Genomic DNA, 26,788 nt, shown 5'->3' on the forward strand with positions numbered 1-26,788 from the left:
ATTTAGTTTTTAATAAAATATATATATATATATTTTTCTAAAAAAAAAATACTAAGATTTATATACTTTTAAATTATCTTGAGATTAAATGAATATATTTTAGAAAAATAGCTAAAACTATATTTCTTTATATGTTTTCTAAGATATATATAATACGGCTATTTACTAAGATATATACTTTTTTTCGTATAATTTCTAAGATATATATATTTTATATATTTCGCTTACAAATAAATATATTATAATATATTATAAAAAAAATATATATTTTAGAAATACATTTGAGAAAATATACGTATTTTAGTAATTATTTTAAAATAATTATATATCTTAGTAATTTTTTTTATTTAAAAAAATATATTACTAAAAAAAAAGATAAATATACTCTTTAAAAAAAACTTAAAATATATTCTAAAAAAAAGTTAAAAATCTATTACTAGAATATATACATATATACTATTATAAAAGTTAATATATTCTAAAAAAAAAAATTGAAATATACTCTTAATAAATTTTAAAAAATAGATTCAATTTATTTAAAATAAAACTTTTAAAAAAATGTTTCTAAGATACGTATTTTTTTAATATTTATTTCTAAAATACATATTTTTAGTACTAAAATACTATATATAAAGTATAAAACTCTAAGATATATAAATATATATATCTTAGAATTTCTTTAAAATATATATATATATTCTATTCTATTAAGAATATATTTTTTTTCTTTTTTTTAAATATATATATATTTAACTTTTCTCTAAAATATATATTTCTTTTTTAAGAATATACCTCGCTTTTTTTTTTAAAAAAAAAAAGAATATATTTTACTTTTTAGGAATATATTTTTAAAAATTGTAAAAAAACACTCTTAAAAAAAGAAAATTTTTTATTTAGAAAAAGCGAAATATATTCTTTAAAAAAAAGCGATACATATTTTTCAAAAAAGAATAATATAGTTAAAAAATAGCGAAATATATTCTTAAAAAAAGAATATATTTCTAAAGAAAGAATTTCTAAGATATATATACTTTTTAATTTTATTTCTAAGATATATATTCTTATAATATATTATAGTATATTAAAGTTTATAGAGATATATAAAAATATATATATCTTAGAAACTATTCGAAGAAATATATATATCTTAGTAAATAGCCGTTTTTTTGTAAAGAAAATATACTCTTATTTCTCTTATTTTTATTTTTAACTATATTATACTAATATTTATTAGATCTTTTTATTATTATGAAACGGACTATAAATTATATATACTCTTATTCTACCTCTAAAAATTAGAACTATTTAAATTTAACTAAACATCTTACTTCTTGTTGCTAGAAGTTTACTATAAAAAAACCTAGCAATTCGCCTAGTATAGAGTCGATTAAATAAGTAAATTTTATATGGAAAAATATTCTATATTACTAGGTAGCTTAGAGAGCTAAAGATTCTATTTCTTCGAATATTTAAAGTAACTAAAAAGAAATAATTTAAGATATTTAGTATCTTTTTATTAAAAGTATATTTTTATTTAAATATACTAACTATTTTATAGCCTTTTTTTAAAAAAAATTTTAAAGAACTATAAGGAAAAAAAGAAGTCTTACTGAATTTAAAAGAAATTTAGAGATAAAAGAATTCTAGTAAGCTTTTTTTTTTTAAAGAAAAAATTATTATTTAAGAATATATTTTTTAAAAAAAATTAAAAAAAAAGAGTATATTCTCTTTTAAAAAAAACTATATTCTCTTTTAAAAAAAACTAATATATCTTATAAATAGGTATATATTTATTTCTCTAGATATATTTTTAAAGGTAGCTATATTAAATTTATATAAGTATATTTTAATTAATACTATATATATAAGAGATTAACTAGAAAACGGATTTTACTATTACTTAATAGTAATAATATTAGAATAATTATATTTTTAAAATCACTATAGATACTAAAAATAAAGAAAATTAGGTTTAATTTCTTTGATTTCTAGAAAAGTCTTTTAGTTCTACTAAAAAGCGAATTTTCTCCTATAGAAATTAACTAGTTATACTAAATTCTAGTAGAATTATTATTATTTTAGGTTAAAGAAAAGGACTAGTTCGATTATATATTAGCTAAAATTTATCTAAATACCTAGTATTATTTTTACTAGTAGTATATTATTAAAAATATTACTACTAGTTTTAGTTATAAAATTAGCCTGTTTTATAATATAAGCTTTTTTTTAAGAAAATATATTTTTAAAAAACTTAAATTTTTTAAATCTATTCTCTTCTAAAAGTTTAAGTTTTTTTTAAGTTTTTTTATTTTTTTTTTATTTTTTTTTAGAGATATACTAATAAAAAAAGCTTTACTATAAAACTTTTTAATAAGAATTTAATAGAATTTTTTTAAAATTTTCATAAATTAATCTTTTAGCTATAGACTATATTCGCGAAATTTCTCTAGATACTTAGTTAAGAATTAAGGTACTAAAGATATATTCTTAATTTAGCTAATTTATATTAAATATCTTAGAATCGGCTATTCCTCTATTCTCTATAGTTTTTTTTTAAAAAAAAAAAAATACTTCTATATATATATATTCAAAAGAATATACTCTTATTTTCGCTTTTTCTTTAAAAAAAAAAAAGAAAAAATATAAACTTATTTAAATAGTTCTAATACTAGATAGTCTCTATTTCTAATAGAAAATACTAGTAAATTAGGTTTATTTCTTAATAAAACTTATAATTTTATATAAATATTTTTTAAAAAGAATATATTTTAAATTTTTCTCAAGAATAGATTTAAGATTTTCTAGAATTTATTATAAGTATATTTTAATTATTTTTTAATATATATATATTAAGAATATATTTTAGTTTTTTTTTTAAAAAAGAGATTTATTTTAAAGAATATATTAAAGTTTTTTAAAAGTATATTTTCTTAAAAATTTTTACTAAGATATATATATATATATTTAATATATTTCTAAAATATATTATTTTTCTTTTTAATTTTTTTTTTCTAAGATCTATATATTTTTTATAATATATTTATTTATAAGTAAAATATAGAAAAAAGTATATATATCTTAGAAAAACTTTTTAAATTTATATTTTAGAAATATTATATATATTTTACTAGAAAATATGTAAAAAAAAATATATATATATCTTAGTAAATAGCTAATAAGTTACTAGTATATACTATATAGCTTAATTAATATATATATTTTAGAAATTATTAAAAAATATTTACTTTATTCTAGTAAATACCTAATCTAAAAGTTTAAGAATTTAGAAATTTAATATCTTTATATTAAATTTAAAAGCCTAAGGATAAAATTTATCTAAGTTATATAAAGTCTTTAATTATATTATTAAATTTTTAAATAAATACTTTTCTTATAGTTAGAGTTATTAAACTAGAATTTATATTACTAGTATAAGTTATTTAATTTACTACTCTTTTTTTAATTTTTACTTATAGATTATAGTAATCTAATCTATATATTTTTTAATATAATTTCTTTTTTAAAAAAGAAAATTATAATAAAAAGAATTTATATATAAAAATAATTATTTTATTAAAAATAACTCTAGTAAATTAGTAAGTACTTATAATTATAGAAATAGGTTATTATTAAATTTATAGAATCTAAGTTATTTATTATATTATATTAAGAATATATAAATATCTTATAACTACTAAATAGTAGGTAGTAGATATAGGTATTCCAATTACCTTAGTACTTTTAAGTTTATACGTGTACGACACAATAGAGAACAAGTACATATACATTTTACTGAGATAAGCGCTAACCAGCGCTCTATTTAATGTATACAGCTATGCAACGAAACAATGATAACCGCTGGAACTATTATCGAGCGATGTCTAGCCGAGGAGCATGCGGCGAGGGTCCTCGATGTACTCCTTGACCTGTTGGAACTTGTTAGTAATCGTCAACTGACAGCACCTCTCTTAAAACATACCTTGACCAGGAACGTCACAGCTTCCCTACCATCCAGAAGGCGGTGGTCGTAAGTAAGAGCAAGATACATCATCGGCCTGATCTCAACCTTGCCATTGATGGCGACAGGCTTCTCCTTGATAGCGTGGAGACCCAGAACAGCTGTAAATTATTAGTATTTGTAGCGATTGAAGAACACTAGTGGCGATTTTATTCGCGGAGTAAGCTTACCAGTTTGGGGCAAGTTGATGATCGGAGTACCCATGAGAGAACCAAAGACACCACCCTTGATCGCAACTGTTAGCTGGGACATACTTGGAAGAGGGGTTCACTTACGTTGCTAATGGTGAAGCTTCCACCAGCCATGTCCTCAATAGTGAGCTTGTTGTCACGAGCCTTCTTGCCCAAGTCCGCAATAGCCTTCTCGATGCCAACCATGTCCATCGACTCAGCATTCCGCACCACCGGAGTAACCAGGCCCTTCTCGGTTGCGACAGCAACGCTGATGTCAACGTAGTCACGGTAAACAATCGTGTCACCGCCGTTGGGTCCCTCAATCGAGGCATTGACTGCCGGAAGCTCCTTCATCGCGAGCACGCAAGCGCGAGAAAAGGCACTCATGAAGCCGAGTTTGACGCCAGACTTCTTGAGAATATCGTCCTTGTACAGCTTACGGAGCTCCATCAAGGAAGACATGTCGACTTCATTGAATGTGGTCAGGGACGCCGCAGTGTTCTGAGACTGCTTCAGGCGCTCGGCAATACGGAGGCGCATGCGGTTCATTTTGACCTGCAAAGTGTATAGTCAGCTCCGAAGTAAAGAACAAAGCTTTGCCAGTTCCATTTTGACTTACGCGACGCTCCTCCCGGCTGCCAAAAGGTGTGTCGCTCTTCTTTGGCTGTTCCTCCTTCGCCTGCTTGGATGGCGCAGGCTGAGATTTTTTCTCCTCCTTAGGAGGTTCCGGTTTTTTCTCCTCCTTGGGAGGTGCTGGCTTGTCCTGAGACTTTTCCTGCTCTTGGCCACCCTTAGGCTGGGAAGAAGTCTCTTGCTCCTTTGACGCGGGCTCCTTGGGTTGTTCCTTGCCCTGCTCCTTCTTTCCACCGGAAGGAGCACCGCCAAGCTCCATCGAGATCAGATCCTGGCCAACGGTGACGGTATCCTCTTCCTTAACGAGCAGCTCTTTAATGGTACCGGCCTCAGGCGCATTGACGGAGACATCAATCTTATCCGTCTCAATGGTGGCAATCTCCTCGTCGAGCTCGACATAATCGCCAACTTGCTTGCTGAACTGCTTCAAGGTGCCTTCGGTGATGGACTCAGCCATCTCGGGAACTTTGACAATCTTCGAGGCATAGGTGCGATATTGCGAGAACAGGAATTGAGGCAGGCGCTGCGAGCTGCGCGGGTAGGTGACGGCAAAGCGCGCAGAGGTAGCGAGAACGCGGCGGAAGGACATGATGAGGGCAATGGTGATTGGCCCAAGAGGCGGGGGAGCGGGCGCGACGCGAGGGACGGAGAGGGAGGAAGCTGTGATGTGGAAGGAGAAGGGTTTGGCCGGTCAAGACGGAAGTGACGAAGCCCGTTCCTTCTCTCGGTTGAAGCCGGCAATAATCCTCAACTTCCATTGGCCCCGAGGAGTACGCTGCCCCCCCGGAAATACATTGCTCCACTTTGACCAGCGACGTGACGCCGCGACAAACCACCAGCATAGCTACCTACCTACAATCAATTCCTCTGCCACGCCCGTAGCTGCGGCAGACGCGACAATGGCAACCAAGAATACCGTCCTGTGTGTTTCTTTTCCTTCTGGGTGCTTGCGCGGATGATAATACTGACCCCAGCTCAGTTCCCTTTACCGCCGCTCGTTGAAGCTCGCCCTTGACTGGGCGGTCCACCGTCACCTCTGGAGGGGCCAGGCCCTCTATATCCGATCTTTGTTTGAGGCCAACAGGAACGTGTCGGAGCCCCGGCAACAGAGGGTATGCTGCGCCTGAGGCAGATCCGCAGACTAAGCAATTGCTGATGCAATGTGCACAGAGGATCATCCAGGAGACCGAAGAATTGCTTCAAAAGTGGAAGCACCCGGATCCTTACAGGGCACCGACGGCTCCAGGCGGTATGTCGACAAGCACTTGGAAGCGCACAAGTATATTGACGTATCTAGGCTCGAAATATGAGCGCAATGTGCCGGCGCCCATCATTGACCGTAAGATAAACCCCCATCCTTGCTATTCGCAACACTAATCGCCCTTGCAGCCCCGCCCCATATGACACTCTAAGAGAAAGTGGTGGAAGCTTCGGTGAAGAATGGTAGTTGGGAGGCATTCACAGTATATTAACTGTCAGTTAAGGATTGGTCCAATTGTGTTGATTGCATTTGTCACTCGCGGGCAGCGGTGCAGTGACGAAACGCTAGCTTAAAGGAATAGCAAAACAGCGTCATTTTCCATCTGTGCATCCCAGGCGCGATCGATTTAGTCATGCCCCTTGTTGTAGCGCAGTGTCAGACACATCCAGCCTTACAGCCAAACAGATAATGATAAAAATGACTATAAAGAAAAATGCCAAATCTACGCACTGCGAAATGGTCGTTCCGCGCCTCGATTTGATAGTTAATCACGGTTGTCTCAATTATGACAAGAGACGTCTATTATAGCTCGTGCTTTACATTTAGACTATAATGCACGTTATATTCCTATGGGTGCTATTCTCATATATCGTGAAAATGCACCCAGACGTCTCTTCTTGAAATCCGCGCGCTGCTGTTCATAAAGTTGCGACATTGATGGCGTTCCAACTCTCGTAACTCCGTTAAAGGCCGATTCATGTGTTGATGCTCGCCTGCGTCCGTTCGAATGTCGATTCTGATAACCCCTATCCCCTCGAGGCGCGATTCCGTCCCGTGCTGCTGACCGACTGGAAAGCTGTAACCACGGTTCGCGCCGCAGTGTCGCTGAGAAATAGGGGGAAGACAGCAGGATGAAATCGACCAAATCACTAGACGGCCAGGGAAAGTAGTGAAGTAATCGACTCATCAGATTTCATCCATCGCCATGGATGTAATGTACAGCAACTGCCCTATTGCAGTACTCAAAAGCCGTAGCCGTAAACCCAGAACCCGTTCCAGAACCCCATTATCATTGCAGCAAAAGAGGAAAAACCGCCAAACCACGCCCGGAAAAAGCAGAAACACGAGAAGCGCCTACAGCTCTTGGCTAGGGCCCTTGCCGGGCTTGGAAGTCTTCTTGGGAAGAAGGTCTGGAATTGGTCAGCGGACATGCCCTAGAAATCCGATTGCAAGCGAAAACGTACTCTGGTGGATGTTGGGCAGAACACCACCTTGGGCGATGGTGACGTGACCAAGCAGCTTGTTCAGCTCCTCGTCGTTCCTGATAGCGAGCTGAAGGTGACGGGGAATGATACGGGTCTTCTTGTTGTCGCGGGCGGCGTTACCGGCCAACTCGAGGATTTCGGCAGCGAGGTACTCAAGAACGGCAGCGAGGTAGACGGGAGCACCTGATGAACGTCAGGAAATTGCGCTTCGAAAACGCAAATCTAGGGGAAAACTCACCGGCACCGACACGCTGAGCGTAGTTGCCCTTCCTGAGCAGACGGTGGACACGACCGACGGGGAAAGCGAGACCGGCCTTGGACGAGCGGCTGTGATGAGGCGTGTCAGATGTGAAAGACGCGTCTAGAAAGCGCGCGAATTCGAGGGTGAACTTACGACTGCGCGTTGGACTTGCTGCCACTGGCCTTGCCTCCAGACTTGCCTCCGGTCATTTTTGCGGTGGTTGTTCGGTTAACGGGTTAGTTTGGGGTGGTGGATGAGCTGCTGGTGGAGCGCAATAAGTCGGGCTGGTGGGGATGAAAGTGGGTGACGAAGGTTGGGGAGGCGGGCGGCGGGGAGAGCTTATATGGGCGGTATTGTCGGACGTCGCGTGCAAGCGATCAATTCCAGCAGTGACGGCGTGTCGGGCGGGGCGGGGCGAGCCAGTCGCGCAGGGGCGCGTCGCGGATAAGCGAAGAATTACGCTCGCAAGCGGACTAGCGTACCGCGTAACGCACGGGCCTCACAACAAGCGGCGGGCAGACGCGCCTTCCTTGGCCCGATCACCTGCCGACCTTTAAGTATCGCGCCCGCCCGCGCGTCGACTCTTGCACCTTCATTTCTCCGTCATCCAACAACGAACCCATACCGCTCCATCGCGTCAGCTTCCGCAGCTCACTCTCCCGCTTAACCAGCTCAACTCATCGATCTAATCCGCAAAAATGCCCCCCAAGGCTCAGAAGACTCCCACCACCGGCGGCAAGGCCCCCGCCGGCAAGGCTCCCGCCGAGAAGAAGGAGGCCGGCAAGAAGACGGCCGCTCCCTCTGGCGACAAGAAGAAGCGCACCAAGTCCAGGAAGGAGACCTACTCCTCCTACATCTACAAGGGTGAGTGCAGCCGCGTGCCATTTCACCCCCGCAATCGAGCTAACGCGTCCGCCAGTCCTCAAGCAGGTCCACCCCGACACTGGTATCTCCAACCGCGCCATGTCCATTCTCAACTCCTTCGTCAACGGTACGTGACATCCGCGCTCACATCGCCTTCCGAGCTCAAAGCTGATTCGAATCCAGACATTTTCGAGCGCGTCGCTACCGAGGCCTCCAAGCTCGCTGCCTACAACAAGAAGTCCACCATCTCCTCCCGCGAGATCCAGACCTCGTACGCATCCCCGCATTTCAAACCCCGCATTTTGGGCTGCATGCTGACTCCTCTACAGTGTCAGGCTGATCCTCCCTGGTGAGCTTGCCAAGCACGCCGTGTCGGAAGGCACCAAGGCCGTCACCAAGTACTCTTCTTCTACCAAATAGACGTACTTTCTGGGCCGGTGTTTTTTGAGGGTCGATTCGGTGGCGATGTTCCCTGATTTAGCTCACATCAGGGCGGATTGGGTCGGGGACGGTGTTCATGGGTTTTCTTAATGCGATCATGGGATGGCTTGCTTCACACTTTCAGGCCGGGTATTGGCTTCACGGACTCATGGATTTTCAGATATCACTCGAGCTTGTACATTAACGTTTCTCTCTCAGAGGCAAGCAGTCCGAAAGGAAACGGTACTTCAATTCTCCCGCGTCTTTGGTTTTGGTCCAGGCTCCGCATGGGCCTCGGATTTGTGTCGAGTTTGTAAAGCTACCGGTCAGGTTTCTAGGCGGATCCCAGTCGAAAGTAAGCTGCGGAGGGAGTTTTCCAGAGAACACGAACTCGGACCATCGACCAACTACGTCAAATTCAGACCGGGATTCACGCTGCTCTTACAGACGAAACGAACATCTCTTCTGACGAGAACTGCACCGGAAATGCGATAAAAATCGCGGGAAGAAGCGTTCATGATTCAGGCCAAAGCTCTATTCCGTGGTATACCAAAGCTCCCCTAAACGCCACCGCCGGATCCGATGCATCTATTGCAGACCATCCTCGTCTTCGTCGTCGAACGCTTCCACCTCGTCAATTGCTCCTTCACGTTCTTGCCCGCCGTGAATAGGTGGTTCGGAGTCCGCAACGTGAATTATCGGCTTTCCGTGCACCTCCTTGACTGATTTCCGCCAAGTCCGCCAGTCAGTCTCATCCTTGAGCAAAAAAGCAATCAACATCGAGGGATCCATTTCAGTGACGTGCAGGCGGCGGAGACGACGGGTATGGCAAGAATCGACATCTTCAGACGTATAGGCCGAAGGATCAGAATGATGTGGAAGATAAGTTCGGGTAGTGTGTGGGTCCAAATAGAAGAAGTAGGAGCCTTGGGTGCCGACGAAATAGTGGGATTGAGTAGGGCGACCACTGCGTAATGTTAGTTACGATACTCTGTCAAAAATGCTGTAGTTGGGGCCCAGGAACTTACCCAGCAATTCCTATCGACTGCGGCATCTGCAATGATGCTTTGAGAGCCTCCCAGTATACAGGTGTGACCCTATCAATGCCGAGCCTGATCCCAACCAAGACTAGTGTGGGGCGGAATGTGCCGTCGCTATCTTTCGCGACTTTCATAAGGCTATCCTCATACACGTCAGAGCCATCTCCGGTGATATAGACTCTAAGTCCAGCATCTTCATAGCCATTTGAGAGGGCTCTGGGGGGCAGTTAGTGCTCCGTCCATGGAAGGGGGGAGCATGGACCTACTGTATGCATCTTGCCGTGGCAGAGGGGCCAAACCATTCGCCGGGGTGTTTGCCGCAGGCCGACGCTCCATGCTCAACGAATCTATGTATCGACAAAGGGGCTTTTGGATCGTCGGCGAACCACGAGAGCAAGCGACGCTCTCCTTCCGGGTTTTGGCCTCTCCGCCAGTCTACATACACCATTTAGTCCAGGCACCCACTGGTCTAAGAGGGAAGATGCTTACCTCTGCCTAGCTTGAGTATCAATAACGCATTAGCAAGCAGACTCTGTCCCGACCTAATCATACAGCCCCAACCAGTATCGCTGGAGAAGTCTGTTTGGCCGGTAAGTTGAGTCCTCCAGCGGACCCCGAAGCTCAAAGCAGACGCAGCCTTCGGGTCCTGCGACCTTGGGATAGCCACGAAGTTGGAGCGATAGGTAATCCAGATGCGCGCCTCAAAATCATCCAGAAACGGGGCCGGCCAGCCTCCTTCCGCGCCTGACTGAAGAGTGGTGTCTGCATTTCCCCCGTCACTGCTATTATGGCTGACAGTGTCATCACCAGTCGAGCCGGACGACACCGTGGAGCCGTGTGATGCAGATAGGCCGGGCACGGTGCCCTGTTCCTGGGCGGAGGCTGGCTTGGACTCATAACACTTCCCCAGGCACCAGATGGACGAGGCGTCGTCGTTGCGGAGCGCGGGATCCCAGATCATGTTGATGACACGCTGGCTGAGGCGGCCGAAGTCGACGCTACTCATGGTGAAGGAAAGGCGCCTTCAGCGAGGCAGCATAGAAGGATGTCGTTGACGCTGGTAGGTACGAGTTGCAGGTGTAGGTATGTAGTGGTGAACGGAAGCGGTAGGCAGCTGCAGCTGACACTCCCCGCACGCGGTCAGAGAGCTAGGGCCACGACGCGCCACACACCTTATCGATACGAGTGGCGCTCGAAACGTCAACCAAGTCCAAGGTGCAAGAGCTTCTTCCACTCCTTCCTTTCCTTGCCACCCGATCCCGTCCCACCACCACTATGGCTCATGGACGCCGAGGCAGAGGCTCTCATCGAGGCGCAACCCGCGCCGGGAGAGGCAACCTGCGCAGTTCTTTCGTCCCGCAGTCAAGGAACCTTGACGGTTCGTTTTCCCGCCCTCGGTGTCCTTGATGCTAATCCTCATGCCCTCTGCAGCCCACCATGCTTCGCCTTTTTCCCTTCGCGATGAAGCTCGTAACACTGAGTCTCGTCACCGCATGTGGTCCTCCGATGTAAAACTACGCAATGCTCCTGTTGCTTTTGTCAGTGCGGGCAATATGGCTGGCACCAAGCCTGAAGAGCAGTCATCGCCACCTTCTGGGGATGAGCATTTGTCTGAAGCAATCTCGCAATCAGAAGATGCAATGGCCAAGATGAATCTTCAGTCCGCTGTCGCTGACCCACCCATGGATCCAGCGGAAAGAGAGCCAATCAATGTCCCCGAGAAACTTATCTCAGAAACCACGCCCATTACAGCTGATAGTCCGCCTGCAATGCTTTTCTTTGAAGACACCGCTGGTTCCAAAGCATCTGTCGATACTGGTCTGCCGCCACCCACACTTCGTAGTACTTCTCCGACCCCTTCGGATTCAAGCGAAGAGGTTGTCCTATTTCGAGGTCGTAACGCCGTGAAGACCGTAACGGAATCACTTCCATTGTCACACACAAACAGTCATCGGGGAACTTTGTCCGCAAACAAGCCTCGAGAGAGCAAGAAACAGGCACCGGAGGCCAAGCGTGCGGGAGCTGGAACAGGCTTTAAACGCCCCAATACTGCTCACTCCACATCGATAGTTCTGCATCCAACTCGTAATCCAAACTCAAACACGAGCCATGGGCTTAAGCGTGCCTATGGGGGACGCAGCTCAAAACCCAATGATGAGGCAATTGCGGATTACTTGGAGAACATAAGAGCTCAAGAAGAGGAAGAGGATGGTGGAGAAGCTCTGTACGATCCCTCTATCTTGACTCAAAGAGCACTTGGGCTTTCGGACAGTGACGAATGGGTGGATGAGGTCCCTCAGCAGAAACCGCTCGGAAATCAGGTTGAGAACCCGTACAAAACCGACTGGGAACCTGGACAACTTGAGGACTTTGACGGAATCAGTACTTCTTCTAAAATGACTGGCGTGGTCAATCGTATTTTGCGGAAGAGGGACCGGCAAAATGTCACACAATATCTTGTCGTTTTCGAAAACACAGATGAGGACGAGGCTCGCTGGCTTCCCATCACTCGTCTAACTCAAGAGCGTGAGCAAAAACTGGTTGCGGATTTTGAAGAAACAATTGCGAACCTCATTCTGGGCAATGAAAGGAGCAGCAGCGAGTCTGAGGAGAGCGAAGATGATGGAGAAGAGGATGCCAATACTGATTCAGAAGATGACGATGACGATGAAAGTTTTGAAGACGAAAAGGACCTTATCCAAAGAAAGATCGATCGTATGAGCGATGAATCTATCGCTCGACTGCTCGCCAAGCAAGAAGAGCTTGGTATGGGATCAGATGAACTTTTGCTCTTCGATGATGACGACGATGACGATGACGACGACGCTTTTGATGATTACGATACGCGTTATGGCAAATCCGCCATGCAATCATCACGTCGCAACCAGCCAAAGTCAGGTCGTGGCAGAGATTCCTTCCCTTCCGCAAGCTTGATGGCCGATGTCCTCGACCAAGATCCTTACAATGGTTTCGACATTATGGACTTTGACAGACCCAGCCTCCGAAAGAAGAAAAAGAAGGGTGCTACGGCCGACATGTTGTTTGAGCTTTCCGATGAGGATTTGGCGGCCCAATTACGGTCTACCTGGGAGACTGATCGCAAGAAGAAGAGTTTGAGGAAGCAGGAGCGCGAAGAACTCCGTGCACAGGGACTGCTCGGCAAGAAGAACAAGTTCAAGCCTGACCTCAAGGCGAAGTACGATGAAGGCATGACCTTCAATCAGATTAAAGAAGAGATAAGGACTTTCCTGAACTCTCCTAACCAGAGCCGTCCCTTCCCGCCCATGGATACGCGCGACCGTGCTATTGTTCACCAGCTTGGAAACGCTTTCAACCTCAAGTCGAAGTCTGTAGGTGCAGGAAAGTCGCGTTTCACTACTCTCATCAAGACATCCCGCACCGTTGAATACGAAGAGGCTATATTTGCCCAGGTCGCGTCCCGTTATGAGCGACGTTTCGTGCCGCGTATGGACAAGTCCGCTGCGAAGGGAAAACGGAACGCTGCAGGCGGTGGAGGTGGAGGAGGCCGTAACGCGGCTGTTTCTTACAGAGATGGTGATGTTGTTGGTGCCTCTGCTCCCGAGCTTGGAGTTGAAAACAAGGGACGTGCCATGTTGGAGAAGATGGGCTGGAGTTCAGGCACCGCGCTTGGTGCTCTCAACAACAAGGGAATTCTGCAGCCAGTGACACACATTGTGAAGACAACAAAGGCAGGTCTGGGCTAATCATAGTCTATTGTTACCCGGCCGGATACTGGGTAGATAAATGCTTGCTGTCTTCTTATTTGTACTAAAGTTAAAAAGCAAATGTTATGCGTTGTTGCATACAACAGTTTGTTCCAGGTGAATGCTACTCGTGAATAGCTAGCTAGTATTTAGTAATGGTTACAGGGGCGACAATTGTAAATAGTATGAGCAGAGTTTAAGCTCAGAGCCTTATTGTTATGTCTACAAGGAGCTAATGCAAGTAATGGTATGTGCATGATTTACAATAATACAACGAGGCTTTAGAAACAAAGGAAACAGGGTATGTTAGTATGTCAAACAGCTAACGCAAATAATAGCTCCAAAAATCCCCCTTCCTTTTTTCCCCCTCCATGTGAAAGGATAACGCCGTTTGTAATGCAGGAACGCCTCGAAAATGCAAAAAGATGCCACGCCGCTGAGGGACTATTGGCACTGAGAGCAGTGGAACCGTTTATCTTTCAGAAGTCTCCGGAGGTTCCTCGCCTGGCAGCAAGATCTCATGGCCAGTACCATTTCTGACCCAGAAGCTTGCGAAACAGCCCACCAAGCTGACAGCTGCGACAACCCACCAGGCCACGCCAACCATTCCCTTTTCCAAACCCACGCCATACCAGTAGCCGGCGGCGATAGGTCCTACCGTCCGGAAGGTAGAACTAACACTCTGGCCAACCCCGTGAATGGTGGCCAGGACGCTGGGGTGAGGACTTGAGTTGTTCAGGAGGATGATACTCGCCGGAAGGGCGAAGGTACGGGCCGAGACTTGCAGGGTAAGGATGAGGCTGATTCCCAACCACACCCAGAAGCCGGTGGCAGGGCTTGGAGCGGGCGTCGGCGACGGCAAGAGAGAAAGGTATGGCGCCAGGACATAAGCCAAGGGAAACAAGAAGAGGGAGTACCGGAAACAGCGCATGAGGCCGAATCGGCCGTTGGCCCAGGGGTATATCGACAGTTGGAGAAAAAGGCCCACGATGCCCAAGACGGCAAGGGCAAAACCAATTGCAGCTGGCTCGAAAGCAAGACCGCCGCTGAACAAAAAAGGATTCGATCGCTTCGCGAACCGAGTCATGACCTGAGGCTCGGGACGATCCGTTGACAGGAAGACGATCCATAAGCTGGAGAACGCACTGTTGTATTTCATTAGTTTTGCAGCTTGACAGTAAAGCTAGCTTATACATACCCCATGTGAAAGTCGAATACAGCGATTGAAAAGAGAACCCAGAGAACATTTGAAGTCCAAATGCGATGGAAAGGCAAGACTTGCTGGCGCTTGCCTGTGAAGGGCTTCTCCTTATTGGAGTTGACCACGGGCGACATCTCCATTGTATCTCCGTCCATTCCGGAAAGCAGGCCGTGTGATTGCGAGTTGTCGATCAATGTATACTTGGGAGGACTTTGAGAGGTCAGGCGCGCGATTACTCTCTTGCTGAGTTCAATCAAGCTTGGCGGTTGGAGTCTATTGTTGCGAAGGCTCGCCAAAGTCTCCCGCAGGAAGAAGTGAACGAAGACGGACTCAACAATGAGCAGGATGGCGCAGAGGAGGTTGGGCATGGCATATGGATAGTCTTCCATCCACTGAACGCCATCGCTACCGCCGAAAATGCCACCTGGTCCGAAGAGATTCGGGTAAGACACGACCGGTTCTACGAGAATTCCACTTAAAACTTAAGACAGACCATATTAGCAACAGACCAGAACTGTACAGCGAGAGGTCGACTTACTTGGACCGAGGATATTAGCGACGTTAAAGGCAAGGGGCAGCAACAGGAAGGCACGCGAATGGAACCTCTTATCCACCGTCTCAGCAACCATTGTGCGCGCGGCACCAATGGTACCATTGATGGCTCCTCCCAGCATTCTCCATGTGGCAGCTTGGAGGAAGGTTTGGGAGAAGCCAACGCCAATGCAGGAAACGGCTGTTCCGATAAGGCCAACCATCAACACCCGTTTCCTTCCGCACCAGGGAGCATCAGCGACGCGACCCCATAGCACAGCCGTCACTATCTGCGTGGCAGTAAAGCTGCCCTGCAGCACACCGGCCTGATGCGAAATCGCAGAGTCGGGCAGAGAGGGGTCAAAGGACTTGAGCTGGTGGACCATGTATGTCTGCAGTGCAGCCATCTGGAAAAAGTCGACGAGGCGGGAAAAGGCGAGAATGGCAAGCTGGTCCTTGTGAGGCAGCGAGGCCCACGAAGCCGGCGGAGGCTTCGTGATGGGAGTGTCGTCGGAGCTATCGTGGCTCGCGACCTGCTCGAGCCGGCCGAGACTGACGGAGCGCCCGTGGGCGGTGGGAACCATGTTGGAGTCGTGGTGAAAGTTCATGCTGCTCGATCGAACGTCGGAACCATGGCGTTGATGAGCCTTGTACTGACGGATAGCGGCGCCGGTGGAGGCGTCAACAGGCTCGGCCTGGGAGGAAGTTCTGCTACGCATGATACGGAAGGAGTTTGTGGCTGTCAGACATGGCCGGGGTGGAAGGAGAGAAACGATAGGCGGTGCTTTTGTCTGGGCGGGTGAAGCAAGAGTGGGTCGCAGGTGCGTACGCAGCTCTCACGGAGCTTGCAGCCGCGGGTATGCGCCAAGCTGCTTGGCACACACCGAGATTGGGGCTTATTAGACCAGGGGCTGATGCGCGGGGTGGGCTACGCGTCATCTGTCGGCCGATCGCACGGAGACGTGCGCGGCGGGACGCGCAGGTCCGCCGCACGCCGTTGCCGGAGGGGCTTGTTGCCTGTTGCGGTGGCTTAGGTACCTGGCGGCGTGCTGCTGGGTCGGTACGCGGTGCGATCGTCTTATTCTTTTTTTTTTGTTCCTTAATCCTCTACCCATCTATATGGGTTTTTATTATCCATGCCATGCTCACGGCCCTTAAGTCCGCGCCGCCTCGGCATCATCCACGCGCGCGTACTTGCCACTATTACCCGTTCCTAGCACTTCCTGCAGCGACCGCTGCCACCCCGACACGCTCCGCATCGCTCGCCGCTTCCAGAGGCACAGCGACAACAGGCCCAGGAGCGCCAGCGCCACCGACCCCGGTCCAGCGATGCGCACCACAAACGACCCCACTGACTTGGGCAGTCCCGTGTAGTACTTGCTGCTGTTCAGACCCGTGTTCCAATTGGCCCCTCCATTGGCCACCTGCGGCGGCCTGGCCTCGACCACCTCGCCCTCGGCTAGGTCCGGATGCCTCTGGCAACCCCAGTCGTCGCAGGCCGGCATGAGTCCAGCCGACGGCACAAATGTCTTGGTGACTGATGATCGCCGGATGGCGTTGCCGTCTTTATCCAGAGCTTCTGCAAAGGCGAATAATCGCACGCTGGCAATGCGGAGCCGTGTCTCGAATCCAGTCTTCGTCGCGTTGCCCACAAATTCCCATGGCCCATCTGCCGTGTTGCTTGCGTAAAACTTCCAAGACCGCACCTCTGTTGCACCGTTCCACGAAACGTAGAACGCCATGCCTGCCACGCTCGTACCGGTTCGTGAGAAAGTCCAGAGTGAGGGGTTATCGGCTGGCGTAGCTGACCACTCATACTTGTACGCACGGTAGTTCATGACCCCAGATTCCGGCGCGGCAATCTTGCCATACATGACCGCTTCGCCAGTCGGCAGATGCTCAGAAAAGAATGGGTGATCGCCCCAACCCACCATAACATGACCGTCCTTCAAAGTCTGGAGGTTGCCTTGCGAGGCCGCTAAGACGCCATCTGGAGCCACCCACTCCTTCGTCATGACAGCCGTCCGCGCAACGTGATTAATAGCCACCTCCATTCCCCGCGACGACGGGTTAGTAATGTTGAAACCGTTGCTCGCATTGTCGAAAAGCGTGAGCACCGTGTGCGTGCTATTTTCCTTCTTCCATCTAGCATGGTGCTGGCTTGAGAAGTGGAGGTCAATGTTGTGGAAGGTCGGATTGGCGCCATTGAGCTCCCAAATCACATGGCCGTCTTCGCCGGATATTTTGTAGATGGCCGCCATGTGACGCGCGGAGATGAGATAATCACCTTCGGCGTTCTTGTCGATAGAGTTGATGTGGAAATAGTCCCATGGGGACATTGCGGTTCTTCCATGCCCGCTGGTGTCTGTGGTGCCAGCCTGGGTATAGCTGAAGCTGGGGGAGAGATGGTCCAGACTGCGCCATTCGAACAGGACCTTGCCCGTCTCAACATCCACCTCTTGGAACATACTGTCGACGATCCATCCCATGCCTCGGTCTATTCCGAACGGCGCCAAATCGTACTGTCGTGTCTGGTAGACCGTCATGACAGCGGTCTTTCCTCCGGGAAGCACACGGAACTCGTGCATGTCAGCCACCGCTGTCGATCCTCCACTCTCGACGGCCTTGACGATCTTGTACTGATTGTCCATGATGATGCCGTGGCCCCTCGCGAATCCCTGATACTGCATTCCCTGGTAGAAGCACAAGTGGTCCGCACCTTGGTAGTCACAAACTCGAGGTGCTTGTCCCACTTGCGGGCCCATGAGACCAGCTCCGGACCAAACAAGCTCCTGCGGCAATCAGCACCAGCTTCCAGCCAGAGTGGCGAGGTGTAGCCATACCCCATGATTATCATAAATGTACGGTCCTGGGTCGGCGTTGCGATAAGGAGCGAGAAAAATGTAGCCCGGAGAAAGGAAGTCGGACCACAAGACGTCGAAATGTAAGATGGGCGCCTGGAGCTCAGGTCGCTGGCGGCGGGCGGTTAGCAGTGCGGCCAATAGGGCGGGAGAGAGCGGAGGAGCACACCGAATAGAACTGGTAAACAGGAGAGGTTTCGTTGTTCAGGTCGGCAAGCACGCCGGCGGCGAAGGAGAGAATGAAGGCTGCATGGAGAAAGGCAGAAAGGTACGAACGATGGACTGAGAAGGGAGACATTGGGAAGAGGGCTAGGGGGCACAAAGCAGCAGACATGCAGGACAGAACAAGTAACCTTGGCTCAGCCAAAGGGACGAAGAAACAAAAGAAGAGCACGCAGGCAGATGACGCGGACACGCGAGGCGGTCGCCTTGCACCCTGGAGGAATTGCAATCGGCACGTCCCCACGTCGTCGCATCTGCACGGCACTGGGCAGCACGCGCTCGAGGGTTCGGCCACTCGGACCCTCCTGCCGCGCACGACGCGGCTGGGCCGAGCGCGCCCAAGAGCCGAAAGGAGATTAGGCGCGCCGCTCGCTCCAGTGCGCCCCTCCGCTCCACGCGCTACGTCAGACAGTCACCGCCGATGGTCAAGTAGGTGGAATGTGGAATTAACACGCATGATGAGGTATATTGCAAAACTACACTAGCTAGACCCGTCTATACCGACCAATACTCCGCTTCGCCGTTTTAATTATGTACCCATTGCTACCGTTCAACCCCTTCCCCCATTAGCCCAGGAGCTTGTGGCCCCAGAAGCGGTGCACCGTCATTGCCGACGCCAGGACGGCCGCCGCAACACTGCCGCCCACGACCAGCGTGCGCACGGCGGCATTGCACATCTGTGCCCGGTTCCTCGCACGGCACCGGTCGACGAAGCCGTCCGTATCGTTGGTGTGCGGGAACTTGGTGTCGGGCACGGGCACCTCGAGGAACTCGCAAAGCGGCTCCCAGCCCTGTCCCATGCGGTACTCCAGCAGGTTCTCCGGAGGCACCAGCTTGCGGATCTCGGCATAGTGCTCCTGGTAGATCTGCTTGCCGTACTTCTTGAAGTCGCCCTTGAAGAAAGACGTCCAGAACTTCTCAAGCATGGGCTGGTACAGGCCCGCGCCCCAGTCCCACTTGGCGACCATCTTCAACTCCGGGTCGTTGGCGCGCCAGTCGACAGTCTTCAAGCAAGAGCTAGCCACGGGTTAGTCGAGCTTACAGACGTGGTTGTCGAGATAGGTAAACTTACGCATGCCACGAGTCGACGTCACGGGTAGTCAGCAGGATCTTAGCATCAGGGTAGGCCTCGATCAATTCCTTGGCAAAGGCAATGGCGGGCCAATCGCAAAGAGACTACATGTAGGGTTAGCGGGAGAGCACTACGTCGACTGAGTAAAGTTTTTTTTATTCGTACCTGGCAGTGGCCCAGCAGCTGGTCCCATTGCTCGCGGCCAAAAGTGCCAACGCCGTCGTACTTGGCAGCAAGAGCGTCGCGCCACATCAGGCAGTCCGGAGGGTTCTCCACACTGGCGGACATCATGTGGTAGGTGTCGTTGAAGCCGAGCTCACGGAGAGCATCGCGAAGGGCTGGTATGGCGTGAGTTTCAGCGGCGAGGTTGGACGTGGGCATAGAACTTACAGGCAGTGCCAGTCCTACCCAGACCCAGGCACATGACTCTCATAGGCACGGTGCGGCGGCATTGACGGCGATCAATGTCGGTGTCATGGGTAAAGAGGTCGGTGATGGGCTTGGGGGTGTACTGGTCGGCGAAGGTCATGGTTGCAGAAGGAGTGACTTTGTGAGCAGAAGCAGAAAGAGAGAATGTGTACAAAAAACGATCAGACGTCTGTTTTGGCAGCAATCAAGCCCCGGGCGCCGGCATTGATATATATGGAGCCGGTGCTGGCTGGGCTGTGCGCAAGCCCCGACGTTTCGATGACAGGGTCGGTGACAGGCCGTCGACATTTGGATCGGCCGCGTCGCGTCAGGAAATCTGCACGCACACCGGATTACGCGGCGCGGTCCCCGTGCAATCACCTGCAGCCCTGCGCAGCGGCTGTAACTTACGTGCAACGCGCGCGGCAACGTGGCCGGGCTTTGTGACTGTGTGGAGAGCGATCGCCAGGAGACGTTCCAATTCACGCAACCCTCGCTCGTTCCTGACGGCTTGTCCACTGGACCTCCTCCCACCGCCGCGCCCCGTCACGTCTGTTTCATCCCTCTTTGGCCTGATCGCCTCTCCAGACCGCTTCCCCTCGTCCTCTCTGGGGGAGCAGTGAGCACGGTTCCGAGCTTCGCGCGATCCACCCTTCCAAGAGCCAAGCCTTGCGCCTGCGTGGTATTGCCCGCCTGTGGCAACAGCGTCGCGCCGATATCGCTTGCGCGTCGTTGTCGTCGTCGTCGTCGTCCCCTAGCCGTATCTCCACCAATCCTCCTCCGCGACATGCAGCCAAAAGTTCCGTGGCTCAGGGTGTCAGGGTATCTACGCGAGAAAATCCAGGGTGTCCGTGATCCTTGTCGACGATGCTTGGCCCGTTACTGATAAACGACCGCAAGACCTAGCTGAAACATCCGCGGATAAGGAGTGACGATCATAGCTCGACACATTAACGTTGCTCCATCAAGAGAACCTTCAGTCGATCCGTTCTTGTGGGTGTGGCGGGTCCTACCTTATCACCCGCAATCTTGGCGAGATCGTATTCTTATCCGTCGGAGAGGGTCAAGCGACAAAGTGCGACATCCATGTCATCGAAGTTGAATGTTGATCTTCCAGAGAATTAAGCTCCCCTGATCTGCGTACGCATGGGTGTACGTACACAATAATTCTTTTGGACCTTTGGTGAGGCCATAGTCAGGCGAGCAAAGGGGGGACGAGCACGTGTAATGCGGCTTGACTAAGAGACGCGTCAGATAATAATACACTTTGGGATTTGTCTTTTTGCTGGATTTGAGACGCATGACGGAGCGGCACAACGCATAGTTCAAGACACTATATTCCCTACGGCGCCAAAGAGTACCTCGTACGGACAAAAACGGGAGTTCAATGATATCTCGAATAGTAGCAATGTGGCCTCCGAAGCAAGGGCATGGATAATGATACACGCCAGATGGTATACGGAGGCACAAAAGCCACCCCCGAAGGTTCTGTATAGCCGAATAGTCCCTCGAAATGGATACCAGCAAATGTAATTGGGCCAGATTGAGTAAGCATGGGTTCTGGAAGGTTTACGAGACGGTCGCCGGGCCGGTAACGCTGATCCTGTTTCCTTGCCTGTGCATCTATCTATTCTGGAAGCGCGACATCGGTACTTTCTTCCGACAGGCTGTTTAGTGTTTACCCAGGTCTTGGTTGTTGCGGAACACAGCATGATGATCAGCATTACTAATTTGGAAAAGTAAGCGTTGCCTGGTCAACAATCGATAAGCTCAGTGTAAACGAAGAGTTGAATTTCCCGCCACGAGCTTGAAATCACAGTTCCCAAGACCATTGTCATCGAACGAAAGCAACAACAAGTCCAATATGGCCAGGCTACATGAAGAGAGTGACGATGAGCTCCCTGCGCTTTCTGAGCTTCTCAAACCGCGAACCAGGAAGCCCGTTAAATCCTCGACCAAGGAGCCTACCCTCCCTACGTCTAAAAACGGAGAGTCTCCTCCCAAACCAACTACAACTTTGTTTTGGGAGCCGTCAAGGAAACACTGCGATGTGGAACTACCACCACGAATGCATTCCTGGTCGAAAGCGACAGAAAACAGCCCTAGAAAACAGCGCGTTTTGAAGCCCAGGCCCTTGAATGCCTATTCCGAAACACTACCTTCAAGAGATTACAAACTCTACAGTAATACAGATAAGAATGTGGCCTCTGTTATCTCTTCGGAAGTCAAAAGCACACCCAGACGAGCTGCAAAGAAGACAATAAAGTACATCGTGGAGGATGATTTCTCCGATGAGAACGAAAGCAGTTCTGAACAAACCGACGATATCGAAGAGAGCCTATGGTGCGGATCTGAACCGTCTTTGAATAACTCTGATGATGACGAGGCCATTAATGAGACACCGCGCCGATATTCCTTGACGCGGCTACCCAAAGAGCGGTACATGGAAGTTGAAGCACTCCCACGAAACTTCCCGCAACGTATCGATGGTTCCGTGAGACAGCTTTTTCCTCCTGAAAAATATAAGACAAACGCTCTCATTCAGAGAGCTGACAGCATCGCGAACGATAATTCGCAACGCCTAACATCTGGATCCTCCACTCAAGAACGCCCCTCGAGCTCCTCGTCTGCAGATGACGATGCAGTGCTGCGATAGTAAGGCCCAAATACCGTGGCTCGTTTGATATACTTGGCTAACCTTCAAATAGTTCGCCTCCACGAAGGAAATCGCCACAAAAAACCTTGCAACCTCCTGTGCGCCCTTGTACGCCACCGCCATCTACCAGCCTTTCAAATTCCCGGTTAGTGTCTCCTTCTAAGAAGAACCGGATACCCACCCCGCCGCATCAGCAGAATACCGATGCCTTCTGGTCACAAGAAGTCATCAACTCCTGGAACGATGAGCACTCGCCTCAAAAACCTTTATTTCCACGTCCAAAGGCAACCACGGGAACCGAACCACAGCCATCGAGTTTATCCGGGAAATTGAGCCCAACTAAAAAAAACCCGAGTGCGGTCCAGGCTCGCAAGTCGTTTGAAAAAGCCAAACACCAAATTGCCCAAGACTTTTTGGAAGAGCTTGATGAGGTGATATCGGGAGGCAAAATCAGCGAGATGGCCGCCGACTGCGGAGGAGTTAAGCTGATATGGAGTAAGAAATTGAACTCCACAGCCGGAAGAGCCAACTGGAAGCGAGAAAGTGTGCGTGTTCAAGAAAGTGGCGCAACAATGATGCGATTCAAACACCATGCTAGCATTGAGTTGGCTGAGAAGGTGATAGACGATGAAGGTAAGAAATTCGACGTACTATTTACGTAAAACGGAAGTTTACACATATCCAGATCGCCTTGTAAATGTGATTGCGCATGAATACTGTCACCTAGCCAATTTCATGATCAGTGGCGTACGCGACAATCCTCACGGGAAAGAATTCAAAGAATGGTATGCCTACGCCATGATTTCGATATTACTCAGTGTGCTAATGGATGATACAGGGCCAGGAAGGTGACAAGCAAGTTCAGCTCTCGCAACATAACCGTGACAACGAAACACTCCTACGAGATCGACTACAAGTACGTTTGGACTTGTGTGAGCTGTGGTCATGAATTCAAGCGTCACTCAAAATCCATTGACCCAAATAAACACAGCTGTGGCGGCTGTAAATCAAAACTCATACAAACAAAGCCGGCTGTGAGACAGAAGGATCCAACCAAAGGCCCAAGCGAGTATCAATTATTCGTAAAAGAGAACTTCCAAAGGATCAAAAGAGAAAACAGCGACAAGAGCCACGGCACTGTCATGGAAATCATGGGTCGGGAGTACAGGAATTGGAAGGCAGAAAAGGAAGCCGTGACAACATCAAACAAACTCAATGATGTCACCAAGGCGCTGGAGATTGTTGTACTGGACTGAACTTTTAGTGCAGATTTCAACTCTTGAATGCTCTGGTGGACTTTCGATCCCACGACAGATGCGAAACGAGGCGTAATAACTATATGTGTGGCTAAGAATGCATGCATTGAGTCGACAGAGAATCCTCGGACTTTTAAATGACTTTCATGTCTCCGGTACAGTTATCGTACGGGAACATCAAATTCTGAATAACTATAGACTCGGTTGGTTGTGCTCGAGGGCAATATCAAGTTCACTTGTTGATAACACATGTGTTCTGTCACAATTCACAATTGGTCTATTGGGTAACGGATAGTGTACATGATTTTTTAGGGAAGATCTTCTAATCGAGCACAAATACCCATGATAGTTGTCAAGTTTAGTGATAATACCATACCGGATACATGATTGATACAGTACCAAACTCTTAAGCATAACTAACTACTAACTTATTTTAACTATTTAGCGCACAAAAAATCACTTACAATTGGACAGATAGTAGTAAGTTTAAATGACTTTACCACTATACTATACAATTTTATCTTCTATAGTGCCATCGGGGGATCCGTTGTCTAAAAATATCCCGTAGCACCTCACTAATCTGGATTCAGCCAGCGTCATCAGCGTTAAACGGTACATCATACCAGAAATATACCAGGTTGGAATACAATTCACCGTCAGCTACACATTCCAACAACCGATTTCAACCGACTAAGGAGTCTATATAGTTTATCAATTTAGTCATATCCGCTTTTAACTTGCAGTCATGGATAATTAGATTTACAGTAGTGAGTAGACGTTCGTTATAGACCAGATATAAACGCACATACATACAGATAAATCTGTCTACATTCGAAGAATTATAGTTTTAATATTTAACAACTCAGTACATCCAAAGTGCTAGAGCATGATATTTTTAATTTGACTACGCTTCGATCTAAAGACTAAAAATAGATAAGAACATATTTATATATATAGCTTTTATTATGTCCTAAGAGGACCGATTTCATGTGCTTTTCACTATGGTTGTGACATATTTAAATTTATCTCTTTATGTTTTTAGATAAATTAGGACACCGAAAAACGGAGAGAAATTTTAGCAATCGACTATGTTGGTACCGGCTACAGATGAACACCCAACCTTGTAGCTATAGAGGCGAAGCACGGACAGCAATACTACTACACCGGGTCTCCCGCCGTACGCCGCCAGTTACAAGCCAAAAGCTTGGAAATATTTAAGCGTTCCATCCATGGACAATCTTATCGATAAGCCAACTTAACCTCAACTTCATCTCCCTTTCCATTTCAACATCCCCGCCATAGTCACAGCAACAATGCCTCTATCAATTCCAGCGCCTTCACGTCATATCCAGATTGAGCCTCTAACGGCGTCTTCATTCGCACCATTTGGTACCGTTGTGGAAAATCCTGTGCGGTCCGCAGCACAAAATGACCCCCGGCAACCATCCCTTGCTGCCCCGGATGTCGTATCCGCAAACCAAGGCACCGCTCTGAAATATCTTGATGTTACGCACATGACAAACTTCTACGATCTAGCGCCGAGCGGGAAGCCGGCAAAGGCTGTAATGAATATGTTTGTGTGCTCGCCACGGAAGCTACGCAATGCCAATGGCGACCAAGTCTTCGATGTTTCTATCCTCGAGCGCCATCCGTTTACATCCCAGACATTCGTACCTATGGGTCTCTCTCAATCAGACCCTTCGACCCAGTACCTTGTCATAGTTGCACCGACGTTGCCAACGGCATCTGGTCAAGGCGCTAACCGTCCTGCGCCATACCCAACTCCCGAGCCTCGCAGACGACGTTCTATCCGTGACATCTTCTCCCGGGCCAGACCATCACCTTTCACCAATGAGGTTTCGGCCCCTTCAAGCGGATCTTCCAAAGCTACCGACACCCATGGGCCTAAAGGCGCAGGCCTTCCGGACTTGAGCAACATCAGGGCCTTTATCGCAAAGGGACACCAGGCCGTGACCTATGGCGCGGGAACATGGCACGCCCCAATGTGCGTACTCGGGACTGACGACATTGACTTTGTCGTGGTCCAATTCGCAAACAGCGTCGGACTGGAGGATTGCCAGGAGGTGGAATTGAAGGCTAGCGAGAGATCCGAGGGAGTCTCGGTCTTGTTAGGGGATGGGGCTGTGATGGAGGTTCCATTTAAGTCTAAACTCTAAATCTGGCCATGAAGGGGGCGAACGGGAGGAAGACGTGGGAGCGAAATGACTGGAGGTAGTTACAGACGCTATCCCTGGAGCGGCAGGATTTTAGCGTTCCCCTACCTACGTGTACAAATTGGGCAATAGCTAGCAAGGCGTAAACTTAAGTAGTACTCGAGTAGTCTGGTGATGGTCCTGTAAGGGGTTTGGCCAGCATAGGAACAGAGACTAGGGGTGGCTGAGCATACTACGTTTGATTTGAGATGATGTGCGACACCCGAGGTACTCGTACAGGGATGGAATGTCACTCGTACTCGTACAGGGATGGAATGTCACTCGTACTCGCAGAGTAGTAGAGAAGCTTGTCGCAAAGGAAGCCATGATGATGATGCAACAATGTCTATGCGGTGTGAAGGTACCAAAAGCACGGCCACGCATCAAAAGGCATTACTCGCGGCATGTGGCTGACGCCACAGATTGACGGACGGGACTAAGGACCGAACGGATACCGGCCAGTGCGTGAGATCGATTGTCGCGGCCGGATTGGGAAGTGCGAGGCGCCCCACGCCCTTGACGGACACGACGGAAAAAAAGCAAACAGGACGAAAATAGAAGCAAAAGAGACAGCTGGCCGTCATGATGATCGCCGACGCGCGGAGCTGACGGCGCGAACGAGCGAATTTGGCCGTGGTGCCGTCGCGGTGAGGGAAGGTGAAGGAAAAGGAACGAGGGACGAAGGAATGACGTAGCTGCCGCGGCGCATCAGGAAGCATGTCCGACACGGACCCCACCAGCCACATGCACCCGCTCTACTTTTTCCCTCCATGTCCTCCACCCGTTGA

The 26,788-nt window shown here is 47.6% G+C and overlaps 13 protein-coding genes across 13 annotated transcripts; 6 read left to right on the forward strand and 7 right to left on the reverse strand.

Moving 5' to 3' along the window:
- Positions 1-3,707: 3,707 nt before the first annotated feature.
- On the reverse strand, positions 3,708-5,513 carry K452DRAFT_349728 (uncharacterized protein). Its single transcript, XM_033545611.1, has 6 exons — positions 5,372-5,513; positions 4,811-5,347; positions 4,294-4,746; positions 4,189-4,243; positions 3,980-4,119; positions 3,708-3,926 (listed from the first exon to the last, which is right to left on the reverse strand). The coding sequence occupies exons 1-6, from the start codon at positions 5,411-5,413 to the stop codon at positions 3,882-3,884; spliced, it is 1,272 nt and encodes a 423-aa protein (XP_033400408.1). The 5' UTR covers positions 5,414-5,513; the 3' UTR covers positions 3,708-3,881.
- Positions 5,514-5,626: 113 nt separating this feature from the next.
- On the forward strand, positions 5,627-6,413 carry K452DRAFT_245756 (uncharacterized protein). Its single transcript, XM_033537991.1, has 5 exons — positions 5,627-5,746; positions 5,804-5,936; positions 5,995-6,073; positions 6,122-6,163; positions 6,214-6,413. The coding sequence occupies exons 1-5, from the start codon at positions 5,724-5,726 to the stop codon at positions 6,234-6,236; spliced, it is 300 nt and encodes a 99-aa protein (XP_033400409.1). The 5' UTR covers positions 5,627-5,723; the 3' UTR covers positions 6,237-6,413.
- A 746-nt stretch (positions 6,414-7,159) lies between these two features.
- Positions 7,160-7,740, reverse strand: K452DRAFT_306480 (uncharacterized protein; the record flags this gene model as incomplete). The annotated part of the gene is made up of 4 exons (XM_033542982.1): positions 7,160-7,215; positions 7,270-7,473; positions 7,529-7,617; positions 7,685-7,740. 4 exons carry the CDS (start codon positions 7,738-7,740, stop codon positions 7,160-7,162), a joined length of 405 nt encoding a protein of 134 aa, XP_033400410.1.
- A 489-nt stretch (positions 7,741-8,229) lies between these two features.
- Positions 8,230-8,815, forward strand: K452DRAFT_223051 (uncharacterized protein; the record flags this gene model as incomplete). The annotated part of the gene is made up of 4 exons (XM_033536590.1): positions 8,230-8,395; positions 8,451-8,522; positions 8,579-8,666; positions 8,725-8,815. The coding sequence occupies 4 exons, from the start codon at positions 8,230-8,232 to the stop codon at positions 8,813-8,815; spliced, it is 417 nt and encodes a 138-aa protein (XP_033400411.1).
- Positions 8,816-9,403: 588 nt separating this feature from the next.
- On the reverse strand, positions 9,404-10,861 carry K452DRAFT_306482 (uncharacterized protein; the record flags this gene model as incomplete). The annotated part of the gene is made up of 4 exons (XM_033542983.1): positions 9,404-9,782; positions 9,844-10,071; positions 10,122-10,290; positions 10,345-10,861. 4 exons carry the CDS (start codon positions 10,859-10,861, stop codon positions 9,404-9,406), a joined length of 1,293 nt encoding a protein of 430 aa, XP_033400412.1.
- Positions 10,862-11,104: 243 nt separating this feature from the next.
- K452DRAFT_245768 (uncharacterized protein) lies at positions 11,105-13,685 on the forward strand. Its single transcript, XM_033537992.1, has 2 exons — positions 11,105-11,233; positions 11,287-13,685. The coding sequence occupies exons 1-2, from the start codon at positions 11,131-11,133 to the stop codon at positions 13,578-13,580; spliced, it is 2,397 nt and encodes a 798-aa protein (XP_033400413.1). The 5' UTR covers positions 11,105-11,130; the 3' UTR covers positions 13,581-13,685.
- A 367-nt stretch (positions 13,686-14,052) lies between these two features.
- Positions 14,053-15,896, reverse strand: K452DRAFT_223068 (uncharacterized protein; the record flags this gene model as incomplete). The annotated part of the gene is made up of 3 exons (XM_033536593.1): positions 14,053-14,725; positions 14,779-15,262; positions 15,320-15,896. The coding sequence occupies 3 exons, from the start codon at positions 15,894-15,896 to the stop codon at positions 14,053-14,055; spliced, it is 1,734 nt and encodes a 577-aa protein (XP_033400414.1).
- A 479-nt stretch (positions 15,897-16,375) lies between these two features.
- K452DRAFT_316644 (uncharacterized protein) lies at positions 16,376-18,642 on the reverse strand. The gene is made up of 3 exons (XM_033543987.1): positions 18,343-18,642; positions 18,156-18,284; positions 16,376-18,104 (listed from the first exon to the last, which is right to left on the reverse strand). Exons 1-3 carry the CDS (start codon positions 18,505-18,507, stop codon positions 16,467-16,469), a joined length of 1,932 nt encoding a protein of 643 aa, XP_033400415.1. The 5' UTR covers positions 18,508-18,642; the 3' UTR covers positions 16,376-16,466.
- A 268-nt stretch (positions 18,643-18,910) lies between these two features.
- On the reverse strand, positions 18,911-20,075 carry K452DRAFT_266752 (uncharacterized protein). The gene is made up of 4 exons (XM_033538807.1): positions 19,858-20,075; positions 19,633-19,805; positions 19,468-19,571; positions 18,911-19,412 (listed from the first exon to the last, which is right to left on the reverse strand). The coding sequence occupies exons 1-4, from the start codon at positions 19,994-19,996 to the stop codon at positions 18,962-18,964; spliced, it is 867 nt and encodes a 288-aa protein (XP_033400416.1). The 5' UTR covers positions 19,997-20,075; the 3' UTR covers positions 18,911-18,961.
- Positions 20,076-21,202: 1,127 nt separating this feature from the next.
- K452DRAFT_285022 (uncharacterized protein) lies at positions 21,203-21,675 on the forward strand. Its single transcript, XM_033540043.1, has one exon. The coding sequence runs from the start codon at positions 21,389-21,391 to the stop codon at positions 21,548-21,550; it is 162 nt and encodes a 53-aa protein (XP_033400417.1). The 5' UTR covers positions 21,203-21,388; the 3' UTR covers positions 21,551-21,675.
- A 285-nt stretch (positions 21,676-21,960) lies between these two features.
- Positions 21,961-24,009, forward strand: K452DRAFT_245778 (uncharacterized protein). Its single transcript, XM_033537993.1, has 4 exons — positions 21,961-22,530; positions 22,584-23,164; positions 23,217-23,316; positions 23,370-24,009. Exons 1-4 carry the CDS (start codon positions 22,319-22,321, stop codon positions 23,785-23,787), a joined length of 1,311 nt encoding a protein of 436 aa, XP_033400418.1. The 5' UTR covers positions 21,961-22,318; the 3' UTR covers positions 23,788-24,009.
- Positions 24,010-25,076: 1,067 nt separating this feature from the next.
- On the forward strand, positions 25,077-26,319 carry K452DRAFT_285024 (uncharacterized protein). The gene has a single exon (XM_033540044.1). It carries the CDS (start codon positions 25,101-25,103, stop codon positions 25,962-25,964), a length of 864 nt encoding a protein of 287 aa, XP_033400419.1. The 5' UTR covers positions 25,077-25,100; the 3' UTR covers positions 25,965-26,319.
- K452DRAFT_145695 (uncharacterized protein) lies at positions 26,070-26,482 on the reverse strand. The gene has a single exon (XM_033535479.1). The coding sequence runs from the start codon at positions 26,382-26,384 to the stop codon at positions 26,175-26,177; it is 210 nt and encodes a 69-aa protein (XP_033400420.1). The 5' UTR covers positions 26,385-26,482; the 3' UTR covers positions 26,070-26,174.
- Between the last annotated feature and the right edge of the window lie 306 nt (positions 26,483-26,788).

Source organism: Aplosporella prunicola (assembly GCF_010093885.1).
Source record: "Aplosporella prunicola CBS 121167 unplaced genomic scaffold K452scaffold_6, whole genome shotgun sequence".
In the NCBI taxonomy this organism is placed as follows: domain Eukaryota; kingdom Fungi; phylum Ascomycota; class Dothideomycetes; order Botryosphaeriales; family Aplosporellaceae; genus Aplosporella; species Aplosporella prunicola.

Bases quoted from the DNA above. Each gene is read 5' to 3' on its own strand.
- K452DRAFT_349728 (XM_033545611.1), bottom strand. From the start codon at position 5,413: ATGTCCTTCCGCCGCGTTCTCGCTACCTCTGCGCGCTTTGCC. The intron at 5,348-5,371 runs GTCACCTACCCG...CGCAGCTCGCAG, and splicing joins CTACCTCTGCGCGCTTTGCC to CGCCTGCCTCAATTCCTGTT. The intron at 4,244-4,293 runs GTAAGTGAACCC...GTTGCGATCAAG, and splicing joins GAAGCTTCACCATTAGCAAC to GGTGGTGTCTTTGGTTCTCT.
- K452DRAFT_245756 (XM_033537991.1), top strand. From the start codon at position 5,724: ATGGCAACCAAGAATACCGTCCT. The intron at 5,747-5,803 runs GTGTGTTTCTTT...ACCCCAGCTCAG, and splicing joins GCAACCAAGAATACCGTCCT to TTCCCTTTACCGCCGCTCGT. The intron at 5,937-5,994 runs GTATGCTGCGCC...CAATGTGCACAG, and splicing joins CGGAGCCCCGGCAACAGAGG to AGGATCATCCAGGAGACCGA.
- K452DRAFT_245768 (XM_033537992.1), top strand. From the start codon at position 11,131: ATGGCTCATGGACGCCGAGGCAGAGGCTCTCATCGAGGCGCAACCCGC. The intron at 11,234-11,286 runs GTTCGTTTTCCC...TGCCCTCTGCAG, and splicing joins GCAGTCAAGGAACCTTGACG to CCCACCATGCTTCGCCTTTT.
- K452DRAFT_316644 (XM_033543987.1), bottom strand. From the start codon at position 18,507: ATGTCTGCTGCTTTGTGCCCCCTAGCCCTCTTCCCAATGTCTCCCTTC. The intron at 18,285-18,342 runs GTGTGCTCCTCC...GCCCGCCGCCAG, and splicing joins CTGTTTACCAGTTCTATTCG to CGACCTGAGCTCCAGGCGCC. The intron at 18,105-18,155 runs GTATGGCTACAC...TGATTGCCGCAG, and splicing joins ACATTTATGATAATCATGGG to GAGCTTGTTTGGTCCGGAGC.
- K452DRAFT_266752 (XM_033538807.1), bottom strand. From the start codon at position 19,996: ATGACCTTCGCCGACCAGTACACCCCCAAGCCCATCACCGACCTCTTT. The intron at 19,806-19,857 runs GTAAGTTCTATG...ACGCCATACCAG, and splicing joins GGGTAGGACTGGCACTGCCT to CCCTTCGCGATGCTCTCCGT. The intron at 19,413-19,467 runs GTAAGTTTACCT...ACCCGTGGCTAG, and splicing joins GACGTCGACTCGTGGCATGC to CTCTTGCTTGAAGACTGTCG.
- K452DRAFT_285022 (XM_033540043.1), top strand. From the start codon at position 21,389: ATGGATACCAGCAAATGTAATTGGGCCAGATTGAGTAAGCATGGGTTC.
- K452DRAFT_245778 (XM_033537993.1), top strand. From the start codon at position 22,319: ATGGAAGTTGAAGCACTCCCACGAAACTTCCCGCAACGTATCGATGGT. The intron at 23,165-23,216 runs GTAAGAAATTCG...ACACATATCCAG, and splicing joins GAAGGTGATAGACGATGAAG to ATCGCCTTGTAAATGTGATT. The intron at 23,317-23,369 runs GTATGCCTACGC...TGGATGATACAG, and splicing joins GGGAAAGAATTCAAAGAATG to GGCCAGGAAGGTGACAAGCA.
- K452DRAFT_285024 (XM_033540044.1), top strand. From the start codon at position 25,101: ATGCCTCTATCAATTCCAGCGCCTTCACGTCATATCCAGATTGAGCCT.
- K452DRAFT_145695 (XM_033535479.1), bottom strand. From the start codon at position 26,384: ATGCGTGGCCGTGCTTTTGGTACCTTCACACCGCATAGACATTGTTGC.